This window comes from Artemia franciscana, chromosome 17 (assembly GCF_032884065.1).
Source record: "Artemia franciscana chromosome 17, ASM3288406v1, whole genome shotgun sequence".
Taxonomy (NCBI): domain Eukaryota; kingdom Metazoa; phylum Arthropoda; class Branchiopoda; order Anostraca; family Artemiidae; genus Artemia; species Artemia franciscana.
In genome coordinates this window covers 39,215,918-39,236,130 of record NC_088879.1, presented here as the reverse complement: position 1 = coordinate 39,236,130, position 20,213 = coordinate 39,215,918, and the positions used below count along the sequence as shown (strand labels likewise).

Genomic DNA, 20,213 nt, shown 5'->3' with positions numbered 1-20,213 from the left:
TAAATAGAAAAAATTTCACCTGGAAGTAATGAGTAGCATTAAAACTTAAAACGAACATAAAATATTAACTTTAAAAGGGGTTCGTCTCCTCCACAAGACCTTGCTCTTTACGCTAAAGTATTTTTAGTAGTTTAAACTATTTATTCTACGGCCTTTGTGATTCAAGAGTCATTCTTAAAGATTCGGGATAAAATTCAAGCTTTAGTGTAAAGGGCGACGCATTGACGAGGGGGCAGACTCTCCCATATACGTAATAAAAATCCACAAATATAGAAGCTCATTACGTAAGTTAATTCGTAAGGTACGTATGTTTGTTACTAACAAAAAGGTTCGTACAAAAAATATAAAAATATAGTTGCATTTTTAAGTAGCCAAAAAGTGGGGGGCAAGTAGGCCTCCTCCTCCAAACTTTTTTTTATCAAAATCATCCTATCAAAACAATGAGAAAGCCATTTAGTGAAAACAAAATATTGTGCAAATTCCGTTTTAATTATTCATGTGCGGTGAGTCAAAATCAAAACATGCATTAATTCAAAAATGTTTAGAAATTAAATATAAAAAACAAGTTTTTTTTAAACTACAAGTACTTTAAAGTACTTTAAAACTTAAACGTACTTTAAAACTAGAGCTACTTTAAAACTTAAAACGAACAGAAATTACTCCGTATATGAAAGGGGTTGTCCCCTCCGCAACGCCTTGCTCTTTACGCTGAAGTTTTTTTATTGTTTTAAAAAGTAAGGCATTGAAAGTAAAACGTAAAAAGTAAAGAGCGAGGAGTTGCGGAGGGGAAAACCCCTTTCATATACGGAGTAATTTCTGTTTTATTTTAAGTGATGTTTTATTTTTAAAGAATAAGCTAATCACTATTTGATGCTTATGTATTATTACTCCGTGCATGAAAGGGGCTGTTCCCTTCTCAGCGCCCTGCCCTTTACGCTAAAGTTTGACTCTTTCTCTCAATTCTACTTTATTAAACAGTAAAAAAAAACTTTAGCATAAAGAGCAGGGCGTTGAGAAGGGAACGGCCCCTTTCATACACGGAGTAATTTCTGTTCCTTTTAAATTTTAATGTCGCTCCTTACTTTCAGTTAAAAAAAAAGTTTTTTTTATATTAATTTCTGAACGTTTTTTAATTAATACATGTTTGATTTTGGCTCTCCGCACATAAATTATTAAAATGAAATTAGCATATTAATATTTTTTGGCTAAATGGCTTTCTCATAGTTTTGACCAGCCAATTTTGAGAAAAAAGGAGCGGGGGAGGAGGCCTAGTTGCCTTCCAGTTTTTTGGTTACTTAAAAAGGTAAGTAGAACTTTTAATTGCTCTTACTGGTAAAAAATATACATAACTTACGAATTATATATTATATATAATAACTTATACATTATATATAATAACTTGAATATTCTTATATTTTTATTATGCATATGAGGGGTTTGTCCCCTCGTTAATACCTCGCTTTTTACATTAAAGCTTAAGTTTTGTCCCAATAAGGTAAGAAGGACACCTGAATCAGAAAGACTGTAGAATAAATAGTTGAAATTAGTAAAAATACTTTAGCATAAAGAGCAAGGTATTTAGGAGGAGAAGAACCTCTTTTATGCGTAATAATCTCTGTTCGTTTTAAGTTTTAATGTTAGTCCTTACTTTCAATTGAAAAAAAAAAAACTTTTTCAACTTTTATTTTTTCATTGTTTTTTTTTTATAGTTATGCTAGAAAACCCTGCGCCCTTTTCATTGAATTTCTCTTCCCCCATGACATATTCCTCCAAGGAAAGATCCTCCCACATAGTCCCCTCCTCTCAACCCCCTCCCAAACCAAAAAAAAACCTGAAAACGTCTGTACACTTCCCAGTAACCATTACTGTATGTAAACACTGGTTAAAGTTTGTAACTTCCAGTCCCTCTCCCGGGAACTGTGGGGGAGTAAGTCATCCCCATAGACATAGTTATTATGGTTTGCGACTATACTGAACAAAATGGCTATCTCAAAATTTTGATCTGTTGACTTTGGGAAAAATGAGCGTGGGAGGGGCCTAGGTGCCCTCCAATTTTTTTGGTCACTTAAAAAGGGCACTAGAACTTTTCATTTCAGTTAGAATGAGCCCTCTTGCGACTTTTTAGGACTACTTGGTCGATACGATTACCCCTGGAAAAAAAAAAAAAAAAAAAACAACAAATAAACACGCACCCGTGATAAGGGGTATCCAGGATACTCCCTTATACTAGCTATATTATCTTAGTTTGCTCTCTTAGATTAATAGGGTTCCCATACTTATCGGGTTTCTTTTCAAAAGATCTAATTATTGAATCTTCAGAGAGTCTTCTGGCAAAAAATACGAAATTCCACATTTTTGTAGATACAAGCTTGAAATTGTCACAACAGGGTTCTGTAATAGGCTGAATTCGATGCTATGATTTTTGTTAAGATTCCATGACTTTTAGGGGGTGTTTCTCCCTATTTTCCAAAATAAAGCAAATTTTCTCAGGCTTGTAACTTTTGGTGACAAAGATTAATTTTGATGAAACTTACATATTTAAAATCAGCATGAAAATTCGATTCTTTTGATATATCTTTTAGTATCAAAATTCCGTTTTTTAGAGTTTCGTTTACTATTGAGCCAGGTCACTCCTTAGTACGGTTCATTACCGAACTGTTTTAAAGTATAGAACCCCTCATATGCGTAATAATCTCTCGCTTTAAGTTTTAATGTTACTCCTTACTTTCAATTGAATAAACTTTTTTGTTTTTTTTTCATTGTTTTTTTTATACTAATGCTAGAATATCCTGCGCCCTTTTCATTGAATTTCTCTTCCCCAATGACATATTTCTCCAAGGAAAGATCCTCCCACATAGCCCTTCCCCTCAACCCCACCACACAAACCAAAAAAATCCCCCTGAAAACGTCTGTACACTTTCCAATGACCATTACTGTATGTAAACAATAGTCAAAGTTTGTAACTTGCAGCCCCTCCCCCAGGGACTATGGGGGAGTAAGTCATCCCCAAAGACATAGTTTTATAGTTTTCGACAATGCGGAACAAAATAGCTATTTCAAAATTTGATCCGTTGACTTTGGGCAAAAATGAGCGTGGGAGGGGGCCTAGGTGCCCTCCAATTTTTTAAGTCACTTAAAAGGAACTAGAACTTTTCATTTCCATTAGAATGAGCCCTCTTGCGACATTCTAAGACGACTTGGTCGATACGATAAAAAAAAATGAAAAAAAAATAAATAAACACGCACCCATTATTTGTCTTCTGCCAAAAAATACGAAATTACACATTTTTGTAGATAGGAGCTTGAAATTTTTTCTTTGGGGTTCTCTGATACGTTGATTGCGGTAATGTGATTTTCGTTAAGATTCTATGACTTTTAAAGGATGTTTCCCCTATTTTCCAAAATAAGGCAAATTTTCTCAGGCTCGTAACTTTTGATGACAAAGACTAAATTTGAGGAAACTTACAAATTTAAAATCAGCATAAAAATCTACTTTTTTATGTATCTTTTAGTGTCAAAATTCCGTTTTTTAGAGTTTCCTTTACTTTTGAGCCGGGTCGCTCCTTACTACAGTTCGTTACCACGAACTGTTTCAAAGTATTTTTAGAGCCCCTCATGTGCGTAATAATCTCTGTTCGTTTTAAGTTTTAATGTTACTCCTTACTTTCAATTGAAAAATCTTTTTCATTTTCATTTTTTCATTGTTTTTTTTTTATAGTAATGCTAGAAAATGCTGCGCCCTTTTTATTGAATTTCTCTTCCCCCATGACATATTTCTCCAAGGGAAGATCCTCCCACATAACCCCTTCCCCTCAACCCCATCCCATAAACCAAAAAATCCCCCTGAAAACGTCTGTACACTTCCCAATAACCATTACTGTATCAAACAAATACAAAGTAGAAACAATAGGGAAAATCTTTTCAAGACCGTGGAAATCAGTTCTGTGAATGTTTGGCCCTATGTCCAAGGGCCGTCTTCAGCACAATACAAGAACAAGAGAGAAAATATGTATATATAAATAAACTTACATTAAATTGTGAGAATTAAAACTAAATAATGTTATTTAAAAACTTTTTAAAAACAGCCCTAGCATCCTTACTTCAACGAAGTTCAAACAGGTTGAACCAGGTCCTGGTTGAACTTCGTTAAAGTTCACGAAGTTCATGTTTTGATCTTGGCTCTACGCACATAAATAATTAAAACAAAATTTGCATATTAATTTTTTTTGGCTAAAAAGCTTTTTCATAGTTTTAATCGGAAGATTTTGAGGAAAAAAGGAGCGAGGGAGGTGGTCTAGTTGCCCTCCAATTTTTGATTACTTAAAAAGGCATTAACTTTAAATTTTTTACAAACGTTTTCATAAGTAAAAAATACACGTAACTAAAGAATTAACTTACGTAGCGAACTTCTGTATTCGTATGTTTTTATTGCGTATATAAGGGGGCTCGCCTCTCGTCGATACCTCGCTCTTTACACTAAAGCTTAAATTTTGTCCCAATTCCTTAAGAATGACCCCTGAATCACAAAGGCCGTAGAATAAGTATTTGTAATTACTAAAAATACTTTAGGGTAAAGAGCGAGGTATTACGAGGAGGTAAACGCCTCATATGCGTTATAATGTCTGTTCGATTTCAGTTTTAATGCTGTTCCTCACTTTCAGTAGAAAAAACTTTTCATATTTATTTTTTCATTGTTTTTTTAAATAATGCTAGAAAATACTGCGCCCCCTCCATTGAAAGTCTCTTCCCCCATGATTAGTTCCTCCATGGAAAGATCCTCCCAAGTAACCCCTCCCCTCATCTCTTCCCCCCCCCCAACCAACCGAAAAATCCCCCTGAAAACATCTGTACACTTCCCAGTAACTATTACTATATTTAAACACAGGTCAAAGTTTGTAACTTGCAGCCCCTTCCACGGAGACTGCGGGGAGTAAGTCGTCCCCAAAGACATAGTTATTAGGTTTTTCGAATATGGTGAATACAATGGCTATCTCGGAATTTTGATCCGGTGACTTTGGGGAAAAAATGAGCGTGGGAGGGGGCCTAGGTGCCCTCCCATTTTTTGATCGCTTAAAAAGGGCACTATAACTTTTAATTTCCGCTAGAATGAGCCCTTTTGTGACATTCTAGGACCACTGAGATGATACGATCACCCCTAGAAAAAAAAACAAAAAAAACAAACAAACAAATAAACACGCATCCGGGATTTGTCTTCTGGCAAAAAATGCGAAATCCCACATTTTGTAGATAGGGACTTGAAACTTCTACAATAGGGTTCTCTGATACACTGAATCTGATGATGTGATTTTCGTTAAGATTGTAGGACTTTTGGGGGATGTTTATCCCCATTTTTTAGAATGAGGCAAATTTTCTCAGGTTCGTAACTTTTGATGGGTAAGACTAATCTTGATGAAAATTATATATTTAAAATCAGCATTAAAATGCAATTGTTTTGATGTAACTATTGGTATCAAAATTCAATTTTTTAGAGTTTCGGTTACTATTGAGCCGGGTCGCTCCTTACTACAGTTCGTTACCACGAACTGTTTGACAAAGGTCAAAGTTTGTAACTTGCAGCCCCTCCTCCAGGGACTGTGGGGGAGTAAGTCATCCCCAAAGACATAGTTTTACAGTTTTCGACTATGCGGAACAAAATGGCTATCTCAGAATTTGATTAGTTGACTTTGGGAATTAAATGAGCGTGGGAGGGGCCTAGGTGCCCTCCAATTTTTTGTTCACTTAAAAAGGGCACTAGAACTTTTTATTTCCGTCAGAATGAGTCCTCTTGCAACATTCTAGGACCATTTGGTCGATACGATGATCCTTGAAAAAAAAAAGAAGAAAAAACACGCACCCGTGATCTGTCTTCTGGCAAAAAATACGAAATTCCACATTTTTGTAGATAGGATCTGGAAATTTTTTCTTTGGGGTTATCTGATCCGCTGAATGCGATGGTGTGATTTTCGTTAAGATTCTTGGACTTTTAGGGGATGTTCCCCCCTCTTTTCCAGAATAAGGCAAATTTTCTCAGGCTCGTAACTTTTGATGACAAAGACTAAATTTGATGAAACTTATATATTTAAAATCAGCATAAAAATTCAATTATTTTGATGTATCTTTTAGCGCCAAAATTCCGTTTTTTAGAGTTTCGTTTGCTATTGAGCTGGGTCGCTCCTTACTACAGTTCGTTACCACGAACTGTTTGATACGAGAAACAGTTGAGAACTTGGATCGCAAAGATCAGGTAGGACAATAACCGGTTAGTTTGCAATGCATAGTGACAGAATATAGTGTCTCGCCATGGATGTTCATATTAAGATTCGGGATATGCCAAGGACCAAAGAACAAGCAATTATATTTTTCCGGAGTAATGGGTTGTTGCCCAAAACAAACAGTGCCTCAATGGACACATAATAGCTTTGTACTCTTAACTGAAGCATCATCTTTGACCTAACCAAACTTCACTTCTCTATTCTTTCTCGTATAATACACAAGTACCTAATATTTATTTATTGTATTTTTATTTGAGGTTTCAACTTCGACACTGACACAACCAAGGGCATATCCAGGGGGCTAGGGGTTTTACCCCCCTCCCGCTCTGTAATGTTTGTCTGGCTCGTAAAAACGCAATAAAGATCGATATTTTCGGATTTTTTTTGTGCTCTCCCTCCCCCTCGAAAACAAAATTCCTGCGTAAAACACCCCCTTGAAAAAAAAATCCTGGATACGGCCCTGTTTATAACATCAAAATAAAATTAACACCGTTAAACCAAAAAAAGACAAAAAAAAACAGAGGCTAAAATAAAATCCTTGTTTGAGCACCCAAATTTTTGCTTATAGTTATATTTTCAATAAAGGTGCAATAACAGAGTTCCTGTGGTGCAAAAATCCTAAATTTCTGTTTCTAATTATATTGACAATAAAGGTACAATAACAGAGTTCCTTGATCACAAAATCCCAAATTCCTGTTTATAATTATATTGACAGTAAAGGTGCAATAAGGGAGTTCCTTGGGCGCAAAAACAAGAGAAGGTAATTCAACAGCAGTTACATGGGTATTCCAGTTACCCAGGTTTTCAATTAGCTAAATTCCAATTAAGTTCTGCTTAATTACCAACAGTCTTCATGAGTAAACATTGACCTTAAAACAAAAAGAACTATCAGTTGGTATATTCTTATATATATATATATATATATATATATATATATATTTGAAGTCGATTGTAGATCGTCCGTCAACTAATTAATTAAGTCTAATTAAGTTTAAGATTTTACTCTAAAATTGTGTGATTATCAATGATAATGAGGAATAGGTGACGCAAAGAAACACATTATTAGGTGGTGTTGACCTCGTTTAGGACCAAAGTGATTCTCAATGAAGCGTTATTATACAAATATTATTTTTTCCCAACGTAGCCGTTTCGGTAGGAAACTTTTCCCATTGAATTCTTACAGAAATAAAGTCTCTAGATTTTTTAATAAATACCAAAAATCGTTGGTATTGGTTGGTTTTAATTTGTTTCCCAAATATTTTGGATGAGGATCTCATAGCATGTATCTGTTGACCACCTAAGGCTTTCTGTTTCTTTTCAAAACACTACTTGCAATGATGTCAAGGTCCCTCGAGATCTTTTGCCAGGAAAACATACAGTAAATCTTCCATGAGCACTTAGGGATTACTGAACCTAGGGAAATGTTTTGGTGGTCATATTTCCATGCTTTGCTGAAATTTATTGGTTGACTTTTTGTTCTATAGGTAAAAACAAAAGGAGAATGGAAGAGAGAGAGAGAGGGGGGAGAAAGATGAGCGGAAAGATTTCAAAGATATTTTTCCCTTTTATCAATTTGTTCGACACTTCTATTTCTAGATTTACCTAAAAATATTTCACTTGTCTAATGTTTTATTGCAGACACTATTAACTATTAAACTGATCTAGATTGTACCGTGGGTAGTTAAAACTGAGGTAATCCTAGAAATTCTAAGGAATTCAAACATTTTTCACGTATGATCTATGCTTCCCCATCTCTTTCTTGTTCGAGCTGAATTGTCTTCTTGAACTGGTGGGCCAACCTGCTCTTACTAACACAACCTGAGGGGAAGGTTTTTTTTTTACATTTAATCCTGATAAAAATTCGCCCTCTAAATTGTTCAATGAAAACCAAATATCGTTAATTTTATGTATAATCCTTTGATTATCCAAATATTATGGTTAAAAATCTCACCGAAGGTGGAACTAGAGAATAATGTTGGGGGAGGGGGAGGCAATGTGACAAAGGCACCAATAATTGACCAAAATGACAAGTCTATTAAAGAGTAAATACTAAAAAAAAATACAAAGAAACGGAATGAGGGTTCCAGACAATCTTTAGGGGGGGGGGTTGGGTTCCCCTCCACCTGGATCTGTCTTGTATCTTGCAACATACTTGTTCTGACCATATAAGGCTTTCTGCTTCTTTTCAAAACACTGGGAGGATGTCCAGGTCCCCCGAGGCCTTTTGCCAGAAAACATACTGTAAATTTTGTATGTCTACAGATCAATTAGTGAACCTTGGGAAATGCTTTGATAGTCAATTTTTCATCCTTTGCTGAAATGTTTTGGTTGGCTTTACAGGCACAAGGGGGAAAGGTAGAGAGAAAGATACACCGAAAAAAGAATTAGAAAAACGCAAATTTCAAAGACAAGTATTTCCTTTTTTTTATTCAGTTGTATAATGTTTAACCTATAAAACATTATGTACTGTATAATGTAACCTAGTATCGTTGATCTTGTTATTTTCCAAATATTGTGGTTGAAGATCTAGCTGCAGGTATCTATTGACCACCTAAGGCTCTCTGTTCGTTTTCAAAACAATACATGCAATGATATCCAGGTCCCTTGAGCTCCTTTGCCAGGAAAAACATACTATGAATCTTGTATGCGTACTTAGGGACCCATGAATCTTGGGAAATGTTTTGGATGCCATATTTTAATAGTCCGATGACATCTGTTGGTTGAGTTTATTGTTTTGTTGGCATTAGAGAGAAAAAAAGACAGAAAAAAATAAAGAGAGAAAGGGAGAGAGAGAGAAACTAGGATTAGAAAAATTTCATAATACAATCTTTTTTTTTTCTATCTATGAAAGGCTATTGTTTATAAAGCTGGACTTCATTGGAACACAGTTAAATGGAACCTGGATAATCCCCGGAATTTTTGGAAAATCTGCACATTTGGCTGTCATATTTTGATAATCTCCTGAGATTTATTTATTATTACTTTTTGGAATAGAGAAAGGGCTTTATTAAATAAAGGGTTTTAGAAAATGATTTTAATGGTTGAATTTTATGCCTTATGGGTAAAAGGAACAGACAGAGAAAAGGATAGAGAAAGTGATAGAGATGTGAATGTGATATGATTTTCTGATCTTTACCGAGGACTAGTATAGGTAGAAGCGAGAGAGAGAGAGAGAGAGAGAGAGAGAGAGAGAGAGAGAGAGAGAGAGAGAGAGAGAGAGAGAGAGAGAGAGAGAGAGAGAGTGAGCGATAAAAAAGAAATGGGAAAACCCAAAGACATTTGCAAAGAGTGAGCGATAAAAAAAGAAACAGGAAAATCCAAAAACATTTTTTCCTGTTTTTCTTCATCTGTATAGTGTTTTTTGAATATAGCTGTATTTTTTCTTTTTTTCATTTTCTGATATTTATTTACCGGGGACTAATATAGAAATAGATAATTAATCCGCACCAGATTGGACCTTGTTTAGATGAGCTGGATACTCGAATTGTATACACCATTGACCTTGCTTTGTTATAAAGTGGCTAGCAATTGTGACAAATAAATACGGCTATGAAATTATTACAATTATAAATAATGCCACTCACTGCCTGTTTATTCAAATTTAATGGTGTGCTTGGACTTGTGCTTGATTTTCTGCTGTCAAAATTTAAGAACCTCTCAGCTTTTCCTCTCCCACAAACATAGAACCGGGTCTGGACCCTCTAAATCCCATACATAAGTCGATGGCAATAACAATTTATTCAGCTGTAGCTTTGCGCTTAGCTCCATTAATATCTTAGAAGCCCAAGAATATCATAGTGACAAGAAATAAGGCCCCTTCCCTCCCAACTCGGGTCATATCGATTAAAATTCAAACAAGGTAAAACTTGGGCATTTAATCTTACTTGCAACAAAGTTTGGTTAAAACCTGATAACTTGTTCTGATACATGCTAAGGTGACAAAGTCAAGGCGGCGCCTCATACCACGTAGGGCGAAAAGAATATATACACTAAAGAAATATAACTAAATTGCTATTTCGTCAAACCAAGTTCACCTGAGGCTCAATAGCCCCTGTACTAAAAGTCCCGGTGCTAAAAATATATGGTTTTCCATCTCCTCTCCCAAGAAAAATTGTGTCATGCCTGATTCCCCTAAAGTGATAATTAAAATACTAATCCATACTTTCGATCCAGTCACCTCACCATTTTGTTTTTGTGTTAAATCCGAGATTCAACAGCCTAATCTCTCAAATCTAAGTGGATCTAGAGTAGATTTAATTATAAAAAAAATATATTCATTCAAATTCAATGGCCAATTTATTTGAGAAGATGTTGCTAAAGAATTGCGACAGAGACTAGAACTTTAGCAAAATAAGTAAAGGATTGGGAAGGGACAGCCCCCTCATATATGGAATAATTTCCGTTTGTTTTACGTTTTAATGTTACTCCTCCCTGTCAGTTGGAAAGACTTGTTTTTTATTTAATTTCTAGTCGTTTTTCAATCCATTCCAGGAAATTCCTCCTCCCTTTCCGTGTAAAATCTCCCTGGAAAAATTTATCCTGGAAAAATTATCCTGGAACTTTATCTCTTCACAGAAAATTCTCTACTTGGGAAATCTTTCCCAGTAAGGCCCCCCCCCAAAAAAAAAAATTGTATATTTTCCAAGAACAGTTACCATATGTTGACAACTGGGAAATTGTGTAGCTTACTGCCCTTTCCCCAGGGACTGTAGGGGTAATCTCAGTCCCATAGGCATAGTTGTTGGACTTTTCAATTATTTTAAATCTAATAGATGTCCCAAATTTTGATTGTATTTTTCTGACGAAACAAGGGAGGTTGGAGGGGGGGTAGTTGCCCTCTAATTGTTTTGTCCCTTAAAAAGGGTGCAAAGACTTTTGGTTTTGTTCAAATGAACACTCTCTTGGTCTTCTAGGACATTCGGTTTGATAAGATCACCCCCGAAAGAAAAATAGCTAAACACGGATCCAGGCTCTTTTACCCTGCAAAAAAAAATCCACACTTTTGTAAATTGGAGCTTGAATCCTCTACAGCACGGTTTTCTGATATGCTGACTCCGAGGGTGTGGCTGAAGTCCCTTGACTCTTAGGGGGTGTTTCCCGGAAATCAAAAACATGGAAAATAGCCTCTGGATAATTCCCGCGGAACATCTTCACTTGAAAAATTTGGCAAAGAGAATGTAAGACAACTAAAAAAATTCCGTAAAATAATTCTGTCAAATCCTCCAGTGCAATATATCCCTCAGAATGTTCAACCCCCAGAAATTTCCCTCCCCAGGGATGATTCATTCCCATGGAAATTCACCGCAAGCACCTCCCCCCCCAAAAAAAAACAAACAAATGTTTTTATACTTCTGTATACGTAACGAATAACCTACTAGGCGTAAACAATGGGCAAATTTCATAGCTTATAGGCCTCTCCCCACGAACTGTCGGGGGAAATTTTAAACCTAAATAGATAATTATTTGATCCTTCAACTATACTGAACAAAATGTCTATCTCAAACTTTTGTTCAGATAATTTTTGGAAAAAAAGGGCGTGGGAGGCTCAGTTACCCTCCAATCTTTATGGTCACTTAAAAAGGGCACTAGAACTTTTAGTTTCCGTTAGAAAGAGCCCACTTATGATATTCTAGGACCACTGGATTGTTTCAATCACCCTTGAAAAAAAAAACAACAACAAATAAACACACCTCTGTGATTTTTGCAGATAGAACCTTGAAACCGCTATAGTAGGGTTCTCTGATATTCTGAATCCGATGAAGTGATTTTCATTAAGATTCTATGATTTTTACGTTTTTTTTCTTTTTTCGAAAATAAGGCAAATTTTCTCATTCTCGTAACCTTTGATGGATAAGACTAAACTTAATGAAACTTACATATTTGAAATCAGCTTAAAGATCTGATTCCAGTGATATATCTACTGGTATCAAAAAACCCGTTTCTTAGAGTTTCGGTTACTATTGAGCCGGGTCGCTCCTTACTTACAGTTCGTTACCACGAACTGTTTAATGTAGTGTTATAAAATTCCGTTTTTTAGTGTTTCGGTTACTATTGAGCCGAGTTCCTTTTTACTTATAATATGAAAAAAACTTCGTTTTCTTAAAGAGTTAAAGAGGCTGCGTCCCAAAGTCGAACCTTAAAACGTACAGGAATTAGAAGAGGCAGTTGGGGGGCTGCCGCCCCCCAAACCCCCAGCTTTTAAAGACTCTTTTGTACAGGTTTTTTTTTTGGGGGGGGGACTTCATTGTTACTAATTACTAGTTTCGGCGCAATGGTTCTCCTGTCCTCTTGTGTTTAACATTTTTCGAAGTTATTCCATTATTCATTCATTTCAATTTTTTGTTAATTAAAAGAGGGCCTTTCCGAAGCCAAGAGCTGGGAGTTAGCAAAAAAACAAAAAACCTGTACAAAAGAGTCTTTAAAAGCTGGGGGTTTGGGGGGCGGCAGCCCCCCAACTGCCTCTTCTAATTCCTGTACGTTTTAAGGTTCGACTTTGGGACGCAGCCTCTTTAACTCTTTAAGAAAACGAAGTTTTTTTCATATTATTTCTGTACGTTTTTCTACAATCCATGGTGGATGTAATTTAATAATTCCTGTACTCCTCGTACAGGAATTAGGAGAGGAACTTGGGTGGCTGCCGCCCCCCCCCCGCTTTTAAATCATTGTATAAAATAGAAAAAAAATAGATAGAATGACCGAAATGTTTCTTTTGCTCATAAGAAGCTAATATTCTGTTATCTCTCAAATGATAAGCTGTCCAGGTGTTATCAAAAATTTTTCTGGAATGGAGCTGGATTTTTATGATGCTTGCAGTCATTCTCGCCGTGCCGAGCTGATTATTTTGATGTACTTGAATGTTGATATTCGTAACTTTTAAGAATTTCAAAAATTAACATGGGACTATTAGACTATTAGGACTATAAGAAGACTATTAGGAGAGGCAAACCCCCCGCTTTTAAAGACTCTTTTGTACAGGTTTAATTTTTTTTCATATTAATTCTGTACGTTTTTCTACAATCCATGGTGGATGTAATTTAATAGTTCCTGTACTCCTCGTACAGGAATTAGGAGAGGAACCCACCCCCGCTTTTAAATCATTGTATAAAATAGAAAAAAAATTAGATAGAATGACCGAAATGTTTCTTTTGCTCATAAGAAGCTAATATTCTGTTATCTCTCAAATGATAAGCTGTCCAGGTGTTATCAAAATTTTTTTGATGTTGTGAAAAAAAATCGCCCGTAAGGGACTTGAACCCTTGACCAGAGGATTAAAAGTCTCACGCTCTACCAACTGAGCTAATAACTTACATGTGTGTAAATATAACTTCTCAATAGCTTTTAAAAATTTCAAATTAACATGGGCTCTTATGGAGAGAAGTCCGTTAATTTAAATAGCTAATGGGTGGTTTCTGGAAAACAGGGAAGGAGTTATCGGATCAAATCTGAAATTTCGCGGATAAGCTCCTGGGCCGTAGGGGACCTTAACTTGTGAATTTCAGCCCGATCGGACAACGTTAAAAGGGGTGGGGGGGATTGGAGGGTCGAAACTTTCGGGGGGTTAAGATTTTCCTACGAAACTTTCATGGGCACTTACTCGGAGAATTCCGCATCGAATGAGTCTTCGTACACCCAGATCCGATGTCGGATGTGACCTGTAGGCGTCTAGAAAAAAAAAGTGAATGAATTTTAAGTGGCTATGCGTGGTTTCTGGAAAACAGGGAAGGAGTTATCGGATCAAGCTGAAATTTCGCGGATAAGCTCCTGGGCCCTAGGGGACCTTAACTTGTGAATTTCAGCCCGATCGGACAACGTTAAAGGGGGGCTTGGGTTGACAGGTCGAAACTTTCGGCCAGATTTTCCCCATGAAGAAAAAGTTGGAGGGGGATGAAATTTTGCAGGTTTCTTAGTTGGAGCTCGGGCTACGAAATGCATCCCTCCCCATCCGTCTGCGACCACTGGAACCGAAGATCGCTTAACATTGTCGTGTGTCGCCTCTTTATAGAGGCACGAGTGTGCCTCCTTGACAGTTTGTTACCACGAATCCTTTGACCATTTTTTCAGTCAGGTATCCAGATGACATGAATATCAGGATTCCTCCCCCTCTTCTCCTACAAAAGATGGATGGCGTCTCAGAATCCGATTCGTGGGACCTATTTAGAAACTAGCTCCTACTTTTCTAATTGCAATTGTGCAAATATAGTAGTGTATATAGTTTTTTTCTCTTCTGATGACAGGAATTCAAGAACTTTTTCCACCCTTTCTGGCCCCCTCCACAAGAACGGCAAATCTTTTTGTCTGGTAAATGCCCTTTCTGGTAGATGTTCCAATGATTGGAATTTTAAGAGCCTCCTTCTTTTTAACTACAATTGGTTTGTCTCTGGACATTCCAATAGCTCAACTCGGAGACCAACTTTGCTTCTTATGAAGTTTGACGAAGATTTGACAGCCTGTCTGACAGATATGAAAATTACAAGCTTCTAGTATCCCCTTAAAAAACAAAATCAAAAAGTACCTGCAATTTAGGATTTTCAATTGACCTTTCTAGAATTCTTCTAAGAATTCTGAAGAGATACATGATTTTTTTCAGGTATCTAAGAGATAAATCCCCGCTCTACGCGAGTCTATTATTGCATGATATTCTAAGGAGTCAACTTTCAGGGCTAGGTCAGTTCTATTTTGTTTTTTGTTTATTCTATTTAGTAGGCCAGAAAAGATTATTCCTATTTCTTATGGAACATCTCTGAAAATTAGGCAAACTTCAAGGGAAGTTTTTTCTCCGCGTCACAATCCCCATATCGAAAAAAGACGGAAATCCAGTTTATGTTGTTATTGAGGTAAAGACAATGAGCTAAAAAACATAAAAAGTAGTGGTACCACAATGAGCCACGCATTATGCATCTACACATCCGTTAAAAATAAGGGCTCTTTGAATATCAGATTTAAATTCAGTGTCCTCAAATATAAGAAGCAGGCGAAAAGTAATTCTTTTTTCATTTTTGGACATTTCAGTGTAAAGTCTTTTAAATATGGTTTATTATGATAATGAACTGTCAAAAGGTCAGTTTGACCAGCTCAGTGACACAATGAATGGAAAAAATAGACGATTTGCTGCTGATTTTAGTTTATATCGCCGACGGGGCACATTCTTCTGGCATATTTGTTTGTTAGGGGGAGGGAAACGGGAATTCAGGGGGTCAGAGGCACAACTTGAAAAAAAATACATAAAAAAAAATGAGACTATCTGGAGAATGTAGGAAGATATACGGAACTCCGTGTAAATTTCAATACTTTGGGAGGAGAGGAAGGTGTAGACGACCAAAGATTCCCTCTATTTAAGTGGCTCTATGTACCTGTGTACGTCACTAATTTGGACTAATAAGGTCAGAAACACATAAATTTATACAGTCTCATTTCAGTCAGGGGAGGATCTAGAGCAAAATATTAGAGGGAGGGGGGCAGAGGCACCATTTGGGGGGGGGGTGGGCAAATGCCCCACCCAGATTTTCCAGGGGGCCCAAGTTTCCACCACAAAGGGCCCTTTGCTAGCCATAATAATCCATTATGTCCAACATAATCCATTCTGTCCAATTGATTTGTAATTACTGCACGCCTATTAACCAAAGAGCGTAATTACTTGACGACCCTTGGGGTAATTACGCTTTTTGCTATTAATCTTTGTAAACTTTGAAAGTAGGTAAGATACATAATGAAATTCTTGAGTTCTGTCAAATACCTATTTCCTAGATGATTACGCGACACGAAGTGAATCGGGGGGGGGGGCAAGATGGAGTTCATGCCCACCCCAAGATTTGGTCCAAATGGCGCCTCTGGAAGGGCGGCAATTTGACAAGGAAACCCATAAGTAAAATATAGGGGGAGAGTAATGTGAGATGGATACCAATAATTGACCTAATTGACATTTTTTTAACAGCAGATTGAAATACAGGAAAACACAAGAATTGAGGGAGCAAGAAAAAACCTTGGCGTCTGGCCCCCCCCCACTCTCTGGATCCGCCGGGGATTTTGGAACAACAAGTATGTGCACAGGCTGTAAGAAACCATTAAAAATACCAACTAAAGAAGAAAATTCAAAAAACTAAAAACTAGAAACAGACATTGTAAAGCAAAACATTGACTTAGTTTTTGAAGTGGCGTTAGTAAATTTGTATTTTACATAGGCATTCTATTTACATAGCTTTTGTTTTGTTTTGATCATTATTGTTTCGTTATTATGAGCATTGCTCTGTTATTATTCTAAGATTTTTTTTTGCGAGTGTTTGTATATATTACTTGTAGTATTTTATATTAATTGTATATATATATACATATATATATATATATATATATATATATATATATATATATATATATATATATATATATATATATACATATATATATATATATATAAATTCATAAATTACATTTTTCTTGCAGGTTTTACTGGGACTTGTGCATGTTACTTCTGCTTGTAGCAAACCTTATAATACTACCCGTGGCAATATCGTTTTTCAACGATGATTTAAGCACACAATGGATAGTTTTTAATTGCCTTTCTGATACAATCTTCATGATTGACATAGTTGTAAATTTTAGGACTGGTAAGTTTTATTGATTTTTAATTTTTACAGTCGTCATGGCTTTTTAAAATTAAAGAGGGAAAAAGGGATCACTAACTTATAATTCTAAAAGATGGAAAAAAGAATTCAGGAAAAAATGTGTCCTAGTTCTATTGGCTTAAGTCTGCAGCGTATTCTTTGTAATTCAATACCACTATTTCTTTAGAGGATCCTAGAAAGAGAATCCAATTGCCTCTCCATTTGAAAGCTTGATTTGGACACTGTATACAAATTAAAGACAGTAAAAATAACAAAGATTATAGATTATAATTATACACAAATTATGCATTATATAGATTAATATAGATTATAGATTGATTATTATATATATAGATAGTTTATTATATACAGATAGATTATATTATTAATGATAGATTATAGATTATAGATTCTACATTATATTGTATAGATTATGCAAATGGATTACAAGATTATAAAAATCAAATTACTTAGTAATATGATACTTATGAGACTGAGAGAGGCTGTCGACAAAGTTAAAAGAAAAGAACAGTGCGGTTTTAGAAACGATAGGATGTGTCGACCAAACATTCGCTCTTAGATTAATAATTCAGCATTGCTTGAGTCATACTACATCTTAAATCCTCAGTTTTATAGATCATGAGCGAGTGATTGATTCGGCTGATAGAAGAGCTTTAGCAAAGGTATTATCTTTGTATTGCATATCAGATATGGTATGCCTATGTAAACTATGTATGATGCAAGTCAGCTTTTTCAGTTTGGTGTAAGGTTTCGGTGCTGACAGGTTGGGTTAGCTTAGGTTTTTGACCCATTTCTGATACATATAACTAAACTTAACCTAACTTCACCTAACTTAACCTAACTGAACTTAAATTAACAAAATCTAACTTTTACTATCATAATTGCATGGAGCTGGGGAGGGGGACTGGCTTGTGGGGCGGATTGAGTCCAGGCAGAGGGAAGGGGGGAGGAATTTCTGGCTTTCACCGGTGAGTGCCGACATAAGCCAGATTTTGGACATTCACGGTAGCATGTATACATATATATATATCTGTATATATATATATATATATATATATATTTACAATTCCTAATTGGTAACAAGATATTACGGCTACATTTATACAGAGTCTTACTCATTCAATCACTGTTTTTTGTTGTTTCTCTTTACCTAGTTTACCCATTTAGTAATTATGCCTCTGAAAATACAGTGAGTAGAAAAATATTGGCTACACCAATATTTTTCTCTTTTTCGACCTCGCTTATGAAAAAAGTATGGGATATACGCTCTTTGGTTTTAACCAAGACTAAATTAGCTACGTAAGTTTTTTTTACTATTAATGCGTTGGCTATATTCAGTGACGGTTCTGGCATCTTTGGTGCAGGGTTTAAAATCTTGATTGGTATCTCCCCCCCTAAAATCCGCAAAAATTTTCAGGTCAAATTTTTTGCAAATTAATAATATTTTTTTATTATTTATTTCATTTCTTATTAAAAATATTTACTATCATTGATCATTTTAATTATTATTCTAGAATTATTTTTGCTTTTTAATTTGTTTGTATTTTATTACTTAACTGATAGTTTATCTACTGTTTCCATTTATTACCTGGATCCTCTACTTTGTTAATAAGTTTCAAAATTACAAAATGATTACAACCATTGGATTACTGGTTTGAAATTTTGGACCACTAGGATTTCTACGCCAGGGACTCGTGCCCCCTCTATACAACCCCCTCTGGCTATATGTTATCTAGTATGGACAAACAAACAAAATAGGAAAACAGAACAATCATCAAAGACTCAATAACCAATACCCCGGTATTTCTGAGAAATCCTTTGAAAACATAGTGTGTTCCTGGTGGAAATTACAATTTAATTTGTAATTATTTTAAGTTCAATACGAATTAATTATGAATCTGCAAAAGTTTATGAGCTTTTCCCATTTCAACCACCAGTTTTTATTTGTATAGTTTTAGAAAGACAATACGGGCTGGCCCTAGTATTAATTTTTATAGTCATTTGACAGTATAATGAATCTTTTAACGGTTCATACAGATTTGCAGAGGATGCACGGACCAAGGGGGACCTTGCCCCTGGTGGTCCATTATAGAAACTGGAGTACCCTCGCCCGAGGCAATAAATATAGGTTGAAGAGGAAGAGATCCCCTCAAATATACACTAAACAGAGCCCACAGGTTCGTCCACACCTCCCATGAGTTACAAACCTTCTCCCAGTAATGGGTTAAATTGCATGGTGATGCAGAGAACCATCGTGGGAAAATCCTCCATAGGAGGAGAACTGCAGCAGGATGTAAGATCCAGATCTATGAAAAAGGGCCTCCGCAATGAACTGCCTCGACCCTTTGGGGATACCTGAAAGACTGGAGACCTTGCGGTCAACTCTATTCCCTCTTGAGGAGTTGCGCCCCTCGAGGAAATTATAGCCTATTAAACGACACAGCATCCGCACGGGATTCTTATTAATGGTTAGTTCTTTTGGGTTTTGTCTGTTTTGACGGGCGTCTTTGGGCTGAAAAACCTCTTCCCAGCTAATTTATCTACTATGGGTTGCCTCCCCGTGGTAGCATAATATTTGAAGGCATGAATATATAATGAGTCGGAGGTAATAGCCTTGGGACTGTCTGTGCAGGATTTCGACTCTTGTTGATAGAAGAGCATCGCCAAGTGTTGAAAACCATGTTATGACCAAGGTATGCCCAGGATTCCACAAAGCCTTCATTCTTGCTGGAGGTCCCAGGGACTCCTTGCTGTCCAGTTAGAATCTGGTTTAAGCACTTCGGCGTAGCCTTGAGAATATATGTTGATTCCGTCCTGTACTGGTATCCGGAATCATTGTTTTTCTTGAGGCCAAAATAATTTCAATGATTTAAAAAACATTACAATTGGAACTTGGAATTTTACGACGCTTGACATTTTGACTGACGAAATCGGAAGATTCGAACTGGACTTATTAGGAGTTTCAGAAACTCATATCCTAGGGGTAGGAAGCATGAAATTAGGTCGTATAGAATTTGTTTACTCAGGCAGGAAGGATGGGGTACATAGACAGGGAGTAAGGCTCATGATGAATAAGGAAGCTGCTAAGTCTTGTTCGGGCTGGGAAGGTATAATAAAATACTAATTGCTCACTTTATAACTAAAAAGTTCAGGGTATCAGTTATGACCTAGTTATGACCAATACGGTGTTTGGTCATAAAATGGCTTATAAGTTGATATGGTATTCACATGATGGTAAGGTAGCAAACCTTATTGATTATATTATTGTAAACTGAAGACTAGCAGGATCAATACAAGATGCTAGGGTATATAGCAGTGCTGT

General features: G+C 36.1%; 1 protein-coding gene across 3 annotated transcripts in view; it reads left to right on the top strand.

The window, feature by feature from the left end:
• Positions 1-20,213, top strand: part of LOC136038225 (potassium/sodium hyperpolarization-activated cyclic nucleotide-gated channel 3-like) — a 292,504-nt gene that overhangs the window by 104,094 nt on the left and 168,197 nt on the right. For all 3 annotated transcript variants that reach the window (XM_065721317.1, XM_065721319.1, XM_065721318.1), the window contains exon 3: positions 16,710-16,873. In XM_065721317.1, coding sequence (XP_065577389.1) covers positions 16,710-16,873 — 164 coding nt within the window. The remainder of the gene's footprint in view (positions 1-16,709; positions 16,874-20,213) is intronic.